General features: G+C 48.4%; 1 protein-coding gene across 1 annotated transcript; it reads left to right on the forward strand.

Annotated features, from left to right (window-relative positions):
* Positions 1-11,621: 11,621 nt before the first annotated feature.
* Positions 11,622-15,216, forward strand: LOC144114310 (uncharacterized). The gene is made up of 3 exons (XM_077647964.1): positions 11,622-11,704; positions 14,025-14,253; positions 15,034-15,216. The coding sequence occupies exons 1-3, from the start codon at positions 11,622-11,624 to the stop codon at positions 15,214-15,216; spliced, it is 495 nt and encodes a 164-aa protein (XP_077504090.1).
* The last annotated feature ends 4,172 nt before the right edge of the window (positions 15,217-19,388 follow it).

Raw genomic sequence — 19,388 nt, forward strand, 5'->3', positions numbered from 1 at the left:
CACTATATCGCAGGCCGGAACAACCAGGGGGCTGCTCAGAGACAGAAGTGGACAAAGGCCCTCGGCGAAGACTGGGTCGCAGCAACGGATGCCCAAGCAACGAGCTGATGGGAGCTTGTCGACAGTGCCCAGTTCAAACCTCCGCCTCAGGCGCCTGTCGCTGCCACATAACAGGTCGGGGACGGGCCTCCATCGAGGCACAGCAAGCTCAGGGTGAATCCGAACATGCCATACGTCGGTAGCGTGATCATTGCGGGCAGGTCGCAGTCTGATGTTATGGGCCAGCTGAAGATGTTCGCGGCGAGGAAGGCGTCGCCCAGGCACAAATGCTGCGAAATTGGGAACATATAACCATGATGCGACAAAGGTGCAATTTATTATATGATGCAAGGATACAGGTCGTGCACACCTTTAATTCTTTACAATGAGCTCTTTACATGTATAGTGTATTGTTCCTTGCAGTCGGAGTGGTTAAAAATTTCCGCAGTAAAAACTGCAAAATTAGGAATTGTGTAGTACATTATGTCCGTAAACGTTTCAGTAGCAGTAATGGATAATGATTGCTGATGGATTCCCTCCAGACTTATGCGAAAATGCCGGGCTCAGAAGAGTTAGCTGTTCGAAGCTACTACTGTTTCAAAAGACGGCATTTGACAGAGGTCTGTCTGACTGGAGAAAGGAATATAACTGTGACATGAGCGCCCACGAAGACACGACACTTTAGGACCAACTTCGTTCCTTCGTGAGGTATGATCGCGGTAGAGCTGCAGCTTGTTTTTTTATTTAAGCCGTCGTATAGTCAGCGCATTGTCTTATTTAAATTAACTACTACTGGTTCACACAGGGCTGAGAATGCTACGCGATCATACGCTTCTTTTAGCATAGACCGCGGCAACTTATATATGCATACAGCATGTTGAAGTGAGCGGAAAGTAGAAGTTATCGAGGCTATGCAATTATGTTCATATCTCATCACGCCGTAAAGAGATTCGAAAGCCGAATTTTTACTCCTTTCAGAGAACAGGTGAGAGCTAATTCTAATAGGTTCCAATAGGTTCAGCTTTTCTTTGACCCTGCATAAAATTGCAGATGGCTCCAGTCACACACCTTGTCAAAAGGGCAGTGCTCCACTGGGTATCTGAAGGTGGTGGCATTGCGTTCACGACCGGAAAATAGCCTTGTCTCGGTTCTCATGACCCACAGCTTCATCACGTCTTCAACCCGATGGCGTCCGACGAGTAGTCCCCCCCGGGCAGCAGACTGTGGCTCTGGCGTCATGTCAGGTATCACGAAATCACACGAATGTCACAAAATCACGAAAACATTATAGCGCTTGTGACAAATCGGACAGCCCTCGTGGCTGCGGTTCGGTCGCATGTGCCCGCATATGTCGCATGTGTCGCATGTGTCGCATGAGTCGCATAGAGCCCGAGGGATTCATTTCTGAGCCGGTCAGCGGGGCTTCCTTAAAAAATCTACCAATCCAAAGCTTGAGATGATTTATTACTCGAAGCCATTTATTGTTCGAGTGATTAAGGTCGCTGAGTATGCATATCCATGTCCGCTCAAGGGCGGGGTGGTGGTGGTGGGGGGGGGGGGGGGGCGGGGGGGGTTGTGTAGGGAGCCGTTGCGCTTGCCCATAGCCACCGTTGAAACTCTACGATCTGTCCCAGGCGTTCATTTACTGGCATGAGCTTTGAGTAGCGGCGCAGTGCATAGATATTCGCTGTTATTAAAGAGATGTTGATACACACTCACACTTACGCACGTATATAGCATGATTAGCGCTTGACGGTTTTGATAGACAGGAGAAACATTCCTGATAGGTCCTGATAGGCAGGTATACGAAGACTCATTGTGCGTTGTTCGCTGTTTATTGCGGTGTCGACTTATTCCTGCGAAAACGTACTTGCACCATGAAGCCACATGTTCATATCGAATCCGAATGTTCAGAGATAAAGGACAGCCCAATTGGTAAGTGCACGCTGGCGCAAACGGAGATTGCCCAGCTTCACGAAGTGTCTTCAAGCAGCGGTGCACATGCTTGTTAGTTGCGACGTTGCGGCACAAATTGGAGTTTAACGACAGTGAGGGTTACTCTTACCAAGAGCGACTCAACAAAGTGTGCTATGTCAACCAATCCGTGCATGCTTATTGTCTGCTTGGTATTTTGCATTATCAGCTGAATTAATATTATTATTGTAAACGCCCCATTGCAAAAGAGATGTTATTTTGCTTAAAAAAAACGGCATGATTACCACCTGTAACGCGAATTTCAGCGATAGCGCTGAATTTTGACGACTAGGTAGTTTCGCCTAGATGTCTGTGGGGGGTTGTATATCACCTTGGAACGTGATGGTTATTGGCGCGGAGCGCGTTCGAGGCGAGAGTTTCGTGCGTTAATCCTCCACTCCATCCGCCTTATGCTTGTGGGTTTTGCCATGCCTCTGACGTCACACGATTAAATTCAGTGATATCAGTTTCAATTGTCGGTGCAGTAACTTTTTGAGCAATTACAGCGGACAGGCGGTCTTTCACCCCTTCAAGTGTTGCATTCAGTATCTAACATGCTCTGTCCATTTGCAATTTCAGCCTGGCGCTTTTAACGTTCTGGTATTTCTTTTCTCGGTGTTTGCGTACGCTTACTGAATAACGCCTTCGCTCTCTCGGCTCCAATAGCTTGGTGCACAAAATACTAGATTTAAGCTTGGTAGTTTAGCGCATCAACCATTGAAAGCCGATTAGCATTAGCGCCAGTGAAGACTGGAGTGACACGCCCGTTTTGCAGGTGACTGCCGGTTGGGCCTCTCAAATATCTGTTTTTGCGCGCGCCGCCTTCCCATGCTTGCAGTCTTTCGCTTCGATCGTGTTCCGGGCACACTTCACAACTCCAGGACCCGTTTACCCCGAAGCAAATAGTCTCAAGTCTCAGCGTTGTCTTATTCGGCGTGTAAGCCTTCTGTTGTTTTGTGAAAAAGGTCGAAATGCGTATAACTGGCTCACAGGATCAGTGGACACCTCAGTCGCGCTGAGGTCCGCGGCCCTGGTGTCAACGTCACGCGTTACACGCCTGCTTTTGTACCTCCTAAATTACATCTACTAAATGGCTTGCACAAAACTAAATCAGCTTTCCCTGTAATAATGCGCTATAGCGCAGTACCAGGAAGCGAAGCTAAGCTTAAAGACTCAAGACGATGATGCCGCATGTGTACGCCACCGCATATGAGTGCCACGAGCCAGGCGCCCTTATAATAGCGTCGGTGGAAGTCATGCAACTCACCGTGCGTTCCTGCAGAGGATCTTGAACTCTAGGCACTGCAGCAGACTCGACAGGCGGCCCTCCGCGAAACAGCCCATATCCATGCCGCCGTGGAAAGAACAAACGGCGGCCGGAGCACGCGCTGGTCAGTCCGTCGTTTACCTCTCCTTCCACTCGCAGCGTTTTTATTGCAAAGTCGTCTTCTTCCAGTCGTCTTCTTCCGCAAGGGTCGGCTCCTACTTGTACAAGAGTCCACTGACCTGGGCTTTGCGGTGCGGTGAGCGGTGTCCACTAGCCATGTTTGGCCAGCTGGTTGAGCAGGGGGATGATAGAAGGAGGGGGATGAGAAAAGGTTTGCCAGACCGAAGCGCAGTTGATCATGGGGACCCGTGAGAGTGCTTTGTAATCCGCAGGTATTTTCGCCTACAAAACCTGACCACTATATGAAGTCGAAGCTTCGACGAAAACTTGTCTGGACGGGAACAATCGTATGAAAACGCGCAAAAGAAGATGCCGACTAGAAATTAAAAAAAAATGCGTTTCGGATCACGTACCTACGAGCGCCTTATTGACAATCTCTTGTGAAACGAATTGTTTGATTTTTTTTAGTTCTTGGTCGGCATCTAAGCACTGAGTACACATATATGTTTAATTTCTGCCTCGATGCCACTAAACGCGCAGTAGTTGCGGCGATAATTTTGTGCTAATATATACAGAGTGCTCCAGCGAGCACTTATACAAATTCTGAATTGAGGTTTTAATTATAGAACGAATACTTTTCATGATCCACACACGGGCGCAGTGCCCGTAAGTTGCTTAAAAATCACTCCAACTTTATTGTCTAGTAACGAGGATTCATTAATTAGCTTTGAAATTACCGCGCTCCTATACTATAATGGTGCCGGCGAGGTCTTTCTTTCAGACCCGAACCTACATCCTGGTCTGCCTCTGAGAGAAAGAGACAGAGAAAGAAGGCTCTTCTTGTGCAGCAGCCCTGGAGCCATCCTCAGACCGGGTCCGGAAAACCAGGGCGACCTGGCTGTTGAGGTGCTTGGTCCGCAGGGCCTCCACCCAAGACGACGAGGTGGGAGAGGGAATGCGAGAGAAGTAAATCGCAATGAAAAGTAGTGCACTGTTTTAATACCAAACTGACATTGAGGCCATGATGCGCGCATGCAGCTCACTGAAGGCGTTATTTTTTATAATAAAAATATTAATTGGATTTTGGGGAAAGGAAATGGCGCAGTATCTGTCGCATATATCATTTGACACCTGAACCGCGCCTTAAGGGAAGGGATAAAGGAGGGAGTGAAAGAAGAAAGAAGAAAGAGGGCCGGTAGTAGAGGGCTCCGGAATGATTTCGACTACCTGGGGATCTTTAACGCGCACTGACATCGCACAGCACACGGGCGCTTCAGCGTTTTGCCAAGGCGCCAGTGTGCTGCATGATGTCAGTGCACGATAAAGATCCCCAGGTGGCCGAATGTTTTCAAAATATGCAGGAAAACAATTAGGAGGCAAGTAACGAAAAAAGCACACGCCCTATAAATGCCGAGGCCGTTCATAATAGGGAGGCACGTCATGTCATCTTGAATAAGGGGCAACTCTATATGTTTTAGAAATCGACAAGCAAGCTTAAAAGGGTAGAAGGCGTGACACTTGCAGGTAAATCATGCACAGTCCTTTTTGGCTATGATTTGCAATCGTGAAGTAACCGCGGACTGAAATCGAGGCGGCCATTAAGCTTCTCCGCAACGCTCAGCTCCAAGTGGGGGTGCATCATGACGTCAACAATGGTACATTTCCAACGTATAAACGCTTGCTTTCAATGGAAAAGAAATTGGTTTTAAGCAAAGGAATAGACTGCTGTCTCACATACCTCTGTGGACAACCGAATCGCGTTTGATTGACAGCTATAGTGTGGCAGATTTCCCGGATGGACGGACGAAGAACGATGAGCCATTAAAGGTTTTCGCCTTAAAAACAACGCCGCCTAAGGCAAATTCCTCCGAGCGTTTTTTGTTAGCATTTGACTAGGCACGGCAAGACGTGACACAAGCACTAGTAGCACACAAAACTAACAAAACTAACACAAAACACACAGACTACCAATGCACACTACCCGGGAACACCCAGCCTACTAGCGTTCGGCGTTCGTGCTCACGGTTCGGTGCTGATGAAGCGTTCCAGTGGGTCCAGTAGCCGGCGTCGAGGTGGCGTTCGAAGTGCTCAGGCTGGCGTCGCTGGCGGCGTCGTTGGCGGCGTCGTACGAGCTCAACGGTCCAAGTGCCCCTGGAGCTGATGTTGGTGATGTTGGCGTTGTGGGCACCACCCTGATTTGTGGCAACAGCGCTGGAGGCAGCCCTGGCCATAGCAGGTGGTTGCGTCATCCGTTGACTGCCCGGAGCGGGCTCAGGAACGGCAGGAACTCCTCGGTGCGACGCCGTAGAACTCGAGATCATTGGAGCAGTAGCCGGCATTGCTCTCTTCCATCCGAGGTGTTGTTGTTGTTCTTGTTGTTGCCTTGGTCGCATGGCACATACCCACGACGGGGGATTGGCCAGGGGTCGGAGCGGATACCCCATAAATAGAAAAAACTGGCGTCAAGCTCTCCTGGCAGGCCGGAACGTCCGCTTCTCTGTTCTCCCCCCTCCCCCTCCGTGCCACGCTATCCCTCACGATTTTATAACCTTGGCGTTGATACACGTCATCCTTGTCGTCGTAGTCTTCGGCTTCTCTACCCCACCAATCATCTTTTCCCAACTCATAAAATACTTTTTCTTGATCTTCTCTATTCTTCGGTTAATACACGTCATGCTTATCGTCATCGTCGTCGTCTTCTCCAAACCTCTTTCGTTCATACTTCTGTGTCAAACTTCCTCTCATATGTGACAGCGTTGCAAGAGCTTTCGCGTTATGTGCGATACTAGGGCGTGAAAAAGAATCTCTGGAGGTTGAAATTAATCTTGAGTCATCCACTGCGGCGCCTCACTTTGTCCACGAGCAGCTTCGGGGTTTCAAATCCGAATGGCAAACCACGATCCACACGAGGGAATGAAGTCAAAAGAACGTTGCCTTCAGGTGCCCTAAAAAGACCAATGAAGTTTTAAACGGGGCTAATCGGTGCGATTGCACGGTGTTAGAATCAACGGATGTTGCGCTTCAGCGGTGTGTGTGGGTCGTCCTGTTGTGTGTCCTGTCTAAATCGGCGCAATCCTACGCCATGCCTTAAAGGGACGCTGAGAAAAAAATGAAGTTGGCTTGTATCAGCACAATACCGGCTCCAATAACTAAAATACCGGTATCGCCGCCACTGGCCAATTTCGCATGTACAAGTGTGATGATGAAATAGGAGAAGAGACACCATATGTCTCCCAGGCTGACAAAGGTGCATGAATATTACGTGTTTCATCGATATTGAAGTATACAAGTTTTGTTTTAAAACCCCTAGGCCACCTTTATCACACGAGGAAAGCAGAAAAGATACAACTTGAATTTTGGAAGTCAAAGAAATCTTGGAATTGGCGGCCCAACTGGCCGCCACCTTAGATTCGGAATGTTTTGGGGCTCTTCGCGGCTATCCGTTCTGTTTGCGCGCATGGTATCGTTATGCGCCTCGATTTACAAGCGCGGAGCAGCATAGGACCTCCGAGTGCCTTTCCCTGTGCTCCTCACACGAAGTTCGTGCAACGGCAACCAAGTGCGCTAAGGAAAGGTAGCTGTGTATAGCCAATGTTCAACGCACTTCTGTCACCACTTCGCGCAATTTTTCCTGCGCTTCCACACACCCTTAAGGGCGTGTGGGGGTAGCGGTCTCGGTCACAAAGGAGATGCCCTAGACTTAGCGTGGCAAGCTCAGCCGGAGACCAGCTACCAAGTGACAAGGGGGTTGGTCGTTTGGTGCCCAGCTTTCGCAGGTCGCAAGCCAGAGAATGGATCGGAGCCAAAGGTTCACAAAACAAAACAGTTTATACAGCTAAGAGGAGATACAGAGATTTCACAATAACTCGTACCAGCTCATACAAAGTGATTCACAAATACAATGCAACTCAGGCAGTCACAATAGAGATACAATTCAACAAAATATTTGCACCTAAAGTGCACAAACACAAATAAACAAAACACAATTTGTTCACCGGGCACTGCGACAGTCCGACGACCTGAGGAGCACGACGGGGCCGTCCCGCAGGTTGACGCACGTTGCCTCGCTGGTCCGGGCTGGGCGAGTGTTTTCTCCCGGGAGTCGAGCGGGCGCGCTCCTCTGCAGCTTGAACGGCGGCTCGGGCTAACAGACCGCGGGTTGCAGCCGCTCATTTATAGGCGCAGACCGCGTCTGTTTGTTCTTCGGGCCAGGGCGGGCGCGCACATACACGCAGCTTCAACTGCACAAACTCCGTCACCTTCTTGCGCCCGGCGCGCGACCCCATTGGTCAAGCGCGGAAACCACCTTCTAGAACAATCAAGGTCATTCGCGGCACGCTGAGTCATCGGCGCCGGAGCGAAGGGGGGAGGGTATCACTTTGGCGTGCACAATGTAACCCCATTTCCGTCGACAACAAGCAAACACTTCTCCAACATTCGAGAAAAATCGACGCTGCGCGTGTCTATGTTTACTTTGGCGCCCCACCACTGAGCTGAGTGGAATGTTACGCAACCCTTGGGGTTCCTTTCCACCTGTTTTTTTTTATTTTACCGCGCGCGGGCGCGATTGCTTACGCGGAGCGCCGGGTTTTTCGAAGATGCGCCGAATTATGTGACAGCTTCCAGCTTAGCAAACGCACCGTTCGGCGTGTTCGCATCGCACCGTACCAAGACGCTGGGCTGCGAAACCTTCCCTAAGAGGACTATTATTTCAGAACGTAAATATGGCCGCAGGTACCGGTCGCCACACACCAATAGTAACGGTAGCTCGGCGGTGACAGCGACGCTGCCGACCCTCGGCCCGAGGAGTTTTTTGCCAGACCCGCCGCCTCAGCCCTCAAAAGCATGGCACGCTCTGTGGGGCGGAGGTCGCTGAATGTAGGCCGCAGGTCTTTGTGAGAACTTCGTTATCGGAATCGGGAACGGTATCCAGCGTAACGCTTATGCAAACGTGAACGAAGTGACGACGGCAGATAGAAGCCTTCAACACCCTGCCAGGACACTTCGGCTGCTGCTAGGCGGGAGCGCAGCACTCGCCGCCAGCAATCACGGAGTCTTCGTTTCAGTTTCCGCCGCTTTACGTCACTCTTCTTCTATTTCGTCATCAGAGAGTCCCGAGTTTGAATCGTGGCAGCGGGAAGTTTTTCAACTTCGAATCCAAATCTCTTAGCAATAAATGCACCATTCCCTGTCGGAGAAGCGGCAACAATAACCCAAAATGCCGACCTATATGAATTTACAAGAGAAAAAAATCGATAGCCTTGTCCTCAGTGTTCCTTTAAAAAGCCGCATCCTTCAGGCAGCAGCAGGGCGGTAAGACGCCGTACATCAGTGCATAAATGAATACAACATAAACACATCGATAAAATGTTACTAAACACACTTATAATAGAATTAACACTGGTATAAGCTCTAAAGATATATTCAAGAAGTAAGTATATGAAAAACAAGAAGAGTATGCACTTATAATGAAAATGAGAGCACGCGCTCGCGCTGCTGTACTTGAAAACCGAGCGATCGGTTCCGTCCTGCAGGAGTCGCCAGTGGAGGCGTGGTGTTCGACATCCACTGCATTTCCGACGACGACTACATCGTCGCCCCGGAGCAACCAGGCGGCTACTCAGCGACAGGACTGCGCGGAGCCCCTCGGCGAAGACTCGGCAATGGATGCCCATTGAGTTAGCTGATGGGAGCCTGTCGACTGGACCGAGTTCAAACTTCGGCCTCAAAGGCCTGTCACTGGCGAACAACGGGTAGCGGACCAGCCTCCTTCGTCGCAGAATGTGCTCAGGTAGAATCGGAACTTTCCAAGCGACAGTCGGGTGATCCTTGCGGGTGGCTCGGAGCCCGATGTCAACGACAAGCTGATGTTCGCGGATACGAAAGCGTGCCCCAGGGGTGAAGGCTGCCAAATTAAAGAGGGAAAAAATGAACGCGTCGCGACGAAGGGACTAACAGCGTATGATGCCAAAATAGAGGCCGTGCGCCGTTAATTCCATCATATGTGGTGTTTACATGTATTCTGTACTGCCGCTTTCAGTGTAAGGAGTTAAACGTCTTTCAAAATACAATAAAAAATATTGTACGGTACGTATCTTCGTTAACGTTTCATTATTCAGACTTGTGCATTGATGCCGCGAGAGTTCACTTGCGAAAGTTAAGACTGGTTCACCGTAGATACAAGGTGCAGGAGTAGACAGGACGAACAAGGAAGGAAAACGGACAAAGCGAATATTCAACAAGGGCTGAAAATTCTACCTAGTTGTATGCTTCGTTTTGTATCGAGCAGGGCAATTTATGTATACGGTATGTTGTCGTGACCGAATAGTGGCGGCTCTCGATGCCACTCGGAGGCCTTTGCCTTCAGCGGTGTTGTTTTTAAGGCAAAAGCCTTTAATGGCTCATCGTTGTCCGTCCGTCCGTCCGTCCGTCCGTCCAGGAAATCTGCCACACTATAGCTGTCAATAAAACGCGGTTCGGGTGTCCACCGAGATATGTGAGACCGGGGTTTATGCGTTGGAAATGTACTGGTACCTTCGTTGAAGTCATGATGCGCCCCCACTTGGAGCTGAGCGTTGCGGAGAAGCTTAATGGCCGCCTCGATTTCAGTCCGCGGTTACTTCACGATTGCAAATCATAGCCAAAAAGGAGTGTACATAATTTACCTGCAAGTGTCACACCTTCGACCCTTTTAAGCTTGTCGATTTCTAAAACTTATGCAGTTGCCCCTTATTCAAAATGACATGACGTGCCTCACTATTATGTATGGCCTCGGCGTTTATAGGGCGTGTGCTTTTTTCGTTTCTTGCCTCCTAATTGTTTTACTGCATATTTTGAAAACTTTCGGCCACCTGGGGATCTTTATCGTGCACTGACATTACGCAGCACACTGGCGCCTTGGCAAAACGCTGAAGCGCCCGTGTGCTGTGCTATGTCAGTGCACGTTAAAGATCCCCAGGTAGTCGAAATCATTCCGGAGCCCTCCACTACGGCCCCTCTTTCTTCTTTCTTCTTTCACTCCCTCCTTTATCATTTCCCTTAAGGCGCGGTTCAGGTGTCAAACGATATATGCGACAGATACTGCGCCATTTCCTTTCCCCGAAATCCAATTAATATTTTTATTATAAAAAATAACGCCTTCAGTGAGCTGCATGCGCGCATCATGGCCTCAATGTCAGTTTGGTATTAAAACAGTGCACTACTTTTCATTGCGATTTACTTCTCTCGCATTCCCTTTCCCACTTCATCGTCTTGGGTGGAGGCCCTGCGGACCAAGCACCTCAACAGCCAGGTCGCCCTGGTTTTCCGGACCCGGTCTGAGGATGGCTCCAGGCTTCTGCACTTTGAAGAGCCTTCTTTCTCTGTCTCTTTCTCTCAGAGGCAGACCAGTATGTAGGTTCGGGTCTGAAAGAAAGACCTCGCCGGCACAATTATAGTATAGGAGCGTGGTAATTTTGAGAGCTAATTAATGAATCCTCGTTACTAGACTATAAAGTTTGAGTGAATTTTAAGCGACTTGCGTGCACTGCGCCTGTATGTGGATCATGAAAAGTATTCGTTCTATAATTAAAACCTCAATTCAGAATTTGTATAAGTGCTCGCTGGAGCACTCTGTATATATTAGCACAAAATTATCGCCGCAACTACTGCGCGTTTAGTGGCATCGACGCAGAAATTAAACATATACGTATACTCAGTGCTTAGATGCCGACCAAGAACTAAAAAAATCAAACAATTCGTTTCACAAGAGATTGTCCAATAAGGCGCTCGTAGGTACGTGATCTGAAACGCATTTTTTTTAATTTCTAGTCGGCATCTTCTTTTGCGCGTTTTCATACGATTGTTCCCGACCAGACAAGTTTTCGTCGAAGCTTCGACTTCATATAGTGGTCAGGTTTTGTAGGCGAAAATACCTGCGGATTACAAAGCACTCTCACGGGTCCCTATGATCAACTGCGCTTCGGTCTGGCAAACCTTTTATCATCCCCCTCATTCTATCATCCCCCTGCTCAACCAGCTGGACAATCATGGATAGTGACACAGCTCACGGCGCCGCAAAGCCCAGGTCAGTGGACTCTTGTACAAGTAGTAGCCGACCCTTGCGGAAGAAGACGACTGGAAGAAGACGACTTTGCAATAAAAACGCTGCGAGTGGAAGAAGAGGTAAACGACGGACAGACCAGCGCGTGCTCCGGCCGCCGTTTGTTCTTTCCACGGCGGCATGGATATGGGCTGTTTCGCGGAGGGCCACCTGTCGAGTCTGCTGCAGTGCCTAGAGTTCAAGATCCTCTGCAGGAACGCACGGTGAGTTGCATGACTTCCACCGACGCTATTATGAGGGCGCCTGGCTCGTGGCACTCATATGCGGTGGCGTACACATGCGGCATCATCGTCTTGAGTCTTTAAGCTTAGCTTCGCTTCCTGGTACTGCGCTATAGCGCATTATTACAGCTAAAGCTGATTTAGTTTTGTGGAAGCATTTAGTAGATGTAATTTAGGAGGTACAAATGCAGGCCTGTAACGCGTGACGTTGACACCAGGGCCGGGGACCTCAGCGCCACTAAGGTGTCCACTGATCCAATGAGCCAGTTATACGCATTTCCACCCTTTTTCACAAAACAACAGAAGGCTTACACGCCAAATAAGACAACGCTGAGACTTGAGACTATTTGCTCCGGGAAAACGGGTACCTGGAGTTCGTGAAGTGTGCCCGGAACACGATCGAAGCGAGGACTGCAAGCGTGGGAAGGCCGCGTGTGCAAAAACAGATATTTGAGAGGCCCAACCGGCAGTCACCTGCAAAACGGGCGTGTCACTCCAGTCTTCACTGACGCTAATGCTAATCGGCTTTCAATGGTTGATGCGCTAAACTACCAAGCTTAAATCTAGTATTTTGTGCACCAAGCTATTGGAGCGGAGAGAGCGAAGGCGTTATTCAGTAAGCGTACGCAAACAACGAGGAATGCTACTACAGTTTGGTTAGCAAGAGAAACGAACGATGAAAATGGCGCCAAAAAAGATACCAAGAACAGACGAGGAGAGCAGCAACGCCTGTCCTGTCCTCTTTCTTCTTGGTGTCGTTTTTGCAGCTGCTTCTGTCGTTCAAGTATGTCTAACTAGCGCTTGAGTATATCCTGTTACCAAAAAAGAAATACCAGAACGTTAAAATCGCCAGGCTGAAATTGCAAATGGACAGAGCATGTTAGATACTGAATGCAACACTTGAAGGGGTGCAAGATAAGAAAGACTGCCTGTCCGCTGTAATTGCTCAAAACGTTACTGCACCGACAATTGAAACTGATATGACTTAATTTCAGTCGTGTGGCGTCAGAGGCATGGCAAAACCGACAAGCATTAGGCGGATGAAATGGAGGATGAACGCACGAAACTCTCGCCTTGATCGAGCTCCGCGCCAATATCCTGCACGTTCCAAGGTGATATACAACCCCCCACAGACATCTAGGCGAAACTACCTAGTCGTCAAAATTCAGCGCTATCGCCAAACCTACCGCTGAAATTCGCGTTACAGGTGGTAATCATGCTGTTTTTTAAGCAAAATAACATCTCTTTTGCAATGGGGCGTTTACAATAATATTATTAATTCAGCTGATAATGCAAAATACCAAGCAGACGATAAGCATGCACGGATTGGTTGACATAGCACACTTTGTTGAGTCGCTCTTGGTAAGAGTACCCCTCACTGTCGTTAAACTCCAATTTGTGCCGCAACGTCGCACCTAACAAGCATGTGCACCGCTGCTTGAAGACACTTCGTGAAGCTGGGCAATCTCCGTTTGCGCCAGCGTGCACTTACCAATTGGGCTGTCCTTTATCTCTGAACATTCCGATTCGATATGAACATGTGGCTTCATGGTGCAAGTACGTTTTCGCAGGAATAAGTCGACACTGCAATAAACAGCGAACAACGCACAATGAGTCTTCGTATACCTGCCTATCAGGACATATCAGGAATGCCTCTCCTGTCTATAAAAACCGATAAGCGCTAATCATGCTATATACGTGCGTAAGTGTGAGTGTGCATCAACATCTCTTTAATAACAGCGAATATCCATGCGCTGCGCCGCTACTCAAAGCTCATGCCAGTAAATGAACGCCTGGGACAGATCGTAGAGTTTCAACGATGGCTATGGGCGAGCGCAACGGCTCCCTACACAACCCCCCCCCCCCCCACCACCACCACCACCCCGCCCTTGAGCGGACATGGATATGCATACTCAGCGACCTTAATCACTCGAACAATAAATGGCTTCGAGTAATAAATCATCTCAAGCTTTGGATTGGTAGATTTTTTAAGGAAGCCCCGCTGACCGGCTCAGAAATGAATCCCTCGGGCTCTATGCGACTCATGCGACACATGCGACATATGCGGGCACATGCGACCGAACCGCAGCCACGAGGGCTGTCCGATTTGTCACAAGCGCTATAATGTTTTCGTGATTTTGTTCATGCGACACAGTATCACGGCATTACAAGGCCTCTCTTTCGCGTTGACAAAGGTGAAGTTGTTCAAAAAGAATATATTTTTGTACCGATAATTATTATTGCCGCCCATAAATGCCTTAAGAATCCACAATGACCTCGCATTATGCTCTTTACGTCCCAGCGTCCTCCTGCCGTGGTGGAATGCAGAGCGGACCAGTATATCCTGGCGGATACCTGACATGACGCCAGAGCCAGAGTCTGCTGCCCAGGCGGGACTACTCGTCGGACGCCATCGGGTTGGAGACGTGATGAAGCTGTGGGTCATGAGAACCGAGACAAGACTATTTTCTGGTCGGGAACGCAATGCCACCACCTTCAGATACCCAGTGGAGCACTGCCCTTTTGACAAGGTGTGTGACTGGAGCCATCTGCAATTTTATGCAGGGTGAAAGAAAAGCGGAACCTAGTGGAACCTATTAGAATTAGCTCTCGCTTGTTCTTTGAAAGGAGTAAAAAATTCGGCTTTCGAATCTCTTTATGGCGTGATGAGATATGAACATAATTGCATAGCCTCGAGAACTTCTACTTTCCGCTCATGACAACATGCGGTATGCACATATAAATTGCTGCGGTCTATTCTAAAAGAAGCGTACGATCGCATAGCATTCTCAGCCCTGTGTGAACCAGTAGTAGTTAATTTAAATAAGATAATACACTGACTAAACGACGGCTTAAATAAAAAAAACAAGCTGCAGCTCCACCGCGGTCATACCTCATGAAGGAACGAAGTTGGTCCTAAAGTGTCGTATCTTCGTGGGCGTTCATGTCTCAGTTATATTCCCTTGTCCAGTTAGACAGACCTCTGTCAAATGCCTTCTTTTGAACCAGTAGCAGCTTCGAGCAGCGAACTCTGCTGAGCCCGTCATTTTCGCATAAGTCTGGGGTGAATCCATCAGCAATCATTATCCATTACTGCTACTGAAACGTTTACGGACATAATGTACTACACAATTCCTAATTCTGCAGTTTTTACTGCGGAAATTTTTAACCACTCCGACTGCAAGGAACAATACACTATACATGTAAAGAGCTCATTGTAAAGAATTAAAGGTGTGCACGACCTGTATCCTTGCATCATATAATAAATTGCACCTTTGTCGCGTCATGGTTATATGTTCCCAATTTCGCAGCATTTGTGCCTGGGCGACGCCTTCCTCGCCGCGAACATCTTCAGCTGGCCGATAACATCAGACTGCGACCTGCCCGCAATGATCACGCTACCGACGTATGGCATGTTCGGATTCACCCTGAGCTTGCTGTGCCTCGATGGAGGCCCGTCCCCGACCTGTTATGTGGCAGCGACAGGCGCCTGAGGCGGAGGTTTGAACTGGGCACTGTCTACAAGCTCCCATCAGCTCGTTGCTTGGGCATCCGTTGCTGCGGGCCACTCTTCGCCGAGGGCCTTTGTCCACTTCTGTCTCTGAGCAGCCCCCTGGTTGTTCCGGCCTGCCCTGACCTTTTTTTCTTCATGCATTTCTATCTGTTTTGTATGTCCTTTACGCTTTGATATACAGTAATGTTTGTGCCCCTTGTGTTTCTATGATATATGCGTTTAATAAATATTTTGTCGATGTGCATGTGTTGTATTGATTGATGTGCTGATGTGCGGCGTCTTGCCGTACTGCTGCTGCCTGATTAATGTGGCCTTTTAAGGCATGGCGTTAGGATTTCGCATGTGATTCTAACACCATGTAATCGCGCCGATTATTCCCGTTTGAAACTTTATTGGTACTTAAGACAACTAGTGGTAACGATTTCTCGAATTCTGTTGTGCGGATCGTGGTATAGAATGGGGGATTTCACACCCCGAAGTTGCTCGCGGGTGTAGTGAAGGGACATAGTGAGACTCCAGATAAATCACAAACCCTTGGCATTCTAACATGCACTGGTACCGCACACGATTTGAAAACTCTTGCAATGCGGTAGCTGTCCTTCCGATGTCTCGATGCAAAAAGGGAAGAAAATCTCGGAAAAGTACGTTACATAATGCGACCGGGCTCCGCGATCCAAGGCTCTCTAATACGTTCCTTTTGGCCAACTGAGTTCAGGCCGGAGTTATTTTGATCGGATGGCTCAGTTTTTGCCAGATAAGCGGAGGTCAGAAGAGGTTCGGGGGCGGTCTGAGGAGTGCAAATAGCAAATGGGATGAGGAATAAAGCAAGCAACCGCAGCGGTGGCATAGTCGATTGAGCGTCCGCCTCGCATGCGGGAGGTGCGGGGTTCGATCCTCAGTGCCGCCGGGTACCCACCGGTAGTGTAATGGGCGCAAGCTTGCCCTGCCCTTTTGCTCAGCTGATTTTGGGTGAAATGCTTGAGAAATGGGTCTTTGACCTAACCTTGAGTAGAACAAGAAACCTTGTGCCATGGCGCTGTTTCGCCACAGATGCCCTTGCGCCATAGAAATTCGTCATCAGAATAAAGCAAGTGACGTGGCTGCAAGAGAACAAAGACAAATGTAGAGCCGATCTATGACATTTGGGGAGTGACCAGAACGTATGCGAGAAACACATATCCCAGAAGACGAAAGCTGGCCTATATGGTGCTTGGTTAAGAGCTGCGCGACGTGGTTGCTAGCGCGAAACAGAATTCGCTGCTCGGCTACTGACCCAAAAGATGCGGGTTCACTCCCGGCCGTGGTGGTCGCATTTCAACGGAGACGAACTGGAAGATACCCATTAAGTTTGCAATGTCAGTGTTCGTTGAAGACACCCAGATACACAATTCGTGCTGTAACGTGTTTCCTATATAATATTGGATATTTTATGCCTTTTCTGTCCGCAAATGTGTGAACTACGCTCTGCCTATAGTCTGCTTAGACGCGGAATCACTGTTTATGGTCGCAGCACGGTTCGCTGCTGCACAGGGTGAATTCGCTTCTGCGTTCTCTGCTAAAGAATACCGCCTACGGCCTGCCCAGTGGTAATAACATTGATATTTTCAGAAGACTAAAGCTTTCAAGTTTTAATACTTTGTATTAAGGCAGTCCCCTGATTCGGACCCCGGATCAGGACGTATCTTCATGCGATGGCATTATACTTCACATCAGGTGACTTCGCGTTCGTTATATATTTACAAAAATTTTCAGCGTTTTAACATGCTTAAACCTATTATAGTGCTAAAGCTCTGGCTTTTTGGTAATATTCGGCCAAGATCAAATTTCGACGGTGGCCCGGGCCAATTTTTTAAAAGGTCAGGGCGAAGCTTGGAGGTCATCATCCCGTTGGGACGGTCAATCATGATTGGACATCGATATGGGCCCAAATTGGCTAAGCTCAAATTTTGTAAATTTTGACCATGTTCAATACCATCGTGTTGGCAATGGTCAAATTCGGGGTTGGCCGGCAAAATTTGGAGGTATGTATATGATATGCTTTGTTTTCACTTAACACGACATCGTTGTTGCCAGGTGTCGGCACGAGATTGGACGGACAAGATTCTTGGTCGGTGTTGGAGGGTTTATCAGTGCTTTCGCACGAAATGCCTGCGATTGGTCTAGAAAGCGACGACGTAACTGGGTCGAGTGAATTTGTGACGTTACATGACCTTGGGACGTCGCCACAACTTTCCCACCGTGGCATCTCACAACCTGCCGACTATGGCAGATAGCAATTAATTTAATTAAATTCAATTTACCACCTGCCTACCTTAATTGACCCTTCACATCATGTGATTTCGCGTACTGCGTTAGTCCCGAAAGTCGGTGGTTGGTCGCGAGGGCGATAACAACAGAAGGCCACGTAGCCTGGCCTCTCACGTGTCCACTGGTCTCGCCTATTCACAAGAAACTGGCAAAGTACGAGACAAGCAGGTTGGAACCGATTGGGTTGAAGGTGTCGACGGCATCTGGGCCACGGAGATGAAAGAAGACACAGAAGAGATGTACGAAGAGGAACGGCACCAAGATATGCTCAGGGCATGACTACGCTTGTGCCAATAAAGATGCGATGACCGCGGCCACATATTGTGTGTGGTGAAAGAACTGATCATGACACAGATATATGTAGCGGCAACATTCCTTGTAATGCTGTCTGATTCCACTGTTGAGGTGAGTTAACCGTTTCTATAATTTTCTTTTATTCAGACATGCATTTAACGGCTACATTTTCACCTTTATTTGTCCGCAGGGCTTTGTCCATCCGTCCACGTCATGAGAAAATGACTGTCTCCCATTGAGCTGCTTTACTGCCGCGTGCAGGCAGAAGATAATTAAATGAAATAGATGCGAAAGAAAAGACAAACAACAGGCACGTCGCAGGAGACACATCCGCAAAAGAGTTTGGCGCAACAAATACTCCCCCCCCCCCCCCCGTACACTCGTGTCATCTGGCACGCAGGTCACTGAGGCTTATGCAGAGTGAATTTGCTTATGTAATAGTCAGCTTGTGTCTTTAGACGGCACCTATGAGGCGCAATCAAACATTGTTAAACCAGCACTGAGGTCGCGGTGCAGCAGCTTCGACAGCTGATATGAAATTCTAAATTTGATAAAGAAAACAGTGCTGTAATGTGCAACTCTGAAATGAACTGAACAGCTACATTACTAGCCACTATTCGGGCCGCCGCGGTTGCTCAGTGGTTATGGCGCTCGGCTGCTGACCCGAAAGACACGGGTTCAATCCCAGCCGCGGCGGTCGAATTTTCATGGGGGCGAAATTCTAGAAACCCGTGTGCTGCGCTATGTCAGTGAACGTTAAAGAAAAATGGTCGAAGTTTCCGGAGCCCTTCACAACGGCGTCACCACAGCCTGAGTCGCTTTAGGACGTTAGACCCCCATAAACCATAAACTCACCACTATTCAGCCAAAGCGCAGTGCAATGACAACCTCCAGTCTTATCTGCCTTCGCAACTTCACGCAGAAAACACGCGCTTTTCACAGAAGCGCGTGTTTCTCACACGTGCTCCTACCACTCAGGTCTGTTGCTGTTCAGCCGCACAATAGAGAAGCTGGCTTCGAAATATTCTTGTTCGGTTACACTATGTGCATTATGAAAGCTCACCTAAAGCAGATAGCTGCGCGGGAAGTTTTAAGTATACTCTAAAATACGGAACATCAACCTTTGGCGCTTCATAACCAAACGCAGCTGAAATTTTCGCCGTAACGCACTGCATGAGCTTACTGTCGCAAAATAATGCAGACCAATTTTTTGGGGAGTTGTGTCATAAATAAACAATAAAAAATACAAAGCATAAACGCTAACGATTCTCATTTATAGTTGCGAAATGTACAATTTACCGTAATCATGCATAATTATGCCCGTTGTTCTGCTTGAATGTGGGGCTCTTTCTGTACGCTGTGAAAAATAAGTCAGTAAAACATACTTAAAACTCTGCTTATTCAGAATATCTATGGTTGTTTCTATAATAACAAGCAATAAGCAAGCGCATGCCGTTTTTTTTTCATAAATGAGTACAAACGAAAAATGGCGCCGACTGCCTGGACTAATACCTTAGAAATTACTGGTAAAATCAAGCGGCCGAAAACGCC

The sequence above is a fragment of the Amblyomma americanum genome, chromosome 1, assembly GCF_052857255.1.
Source record: "Amblyomma americanum isolate KBUSLIRL-KWMA chromosome 1, ASM5285725v1, whole genome shotgun sequence".
Taxonomy (NCBI): Eukaryota; Metazoa; Arthropoda; class Arachnida; order Ixodida; family Ixodidae; genus Amblyomma; species Amblyomma americanum.

Excerpts from the sequence above, each read along its gene's own strand:
- LOC144114310 (XM_077647964.1), top strand. The coding sequence starts at position 11,622 with ATGGATATGGGCTGTTTCGCGGAGGGCCACCTGTCGAGTCTGCTGCAG. Across the intron at positions 11,705-14,024 it reads ATCCTCTGCAGGAACGCACG|CGTCCTCCTGCCGTGGTGGA; the intron begins GTGAGTTGCATG and ends TTTACGTCCCAG. Across the intron at positions 14,254-15,033 it reads AGCACTGCCCTTTTGACAAG|CATTTGTGCCTGGGCGACGC; the intron begins GTGTGTGACTGG and ends CCAATTTCGCAG.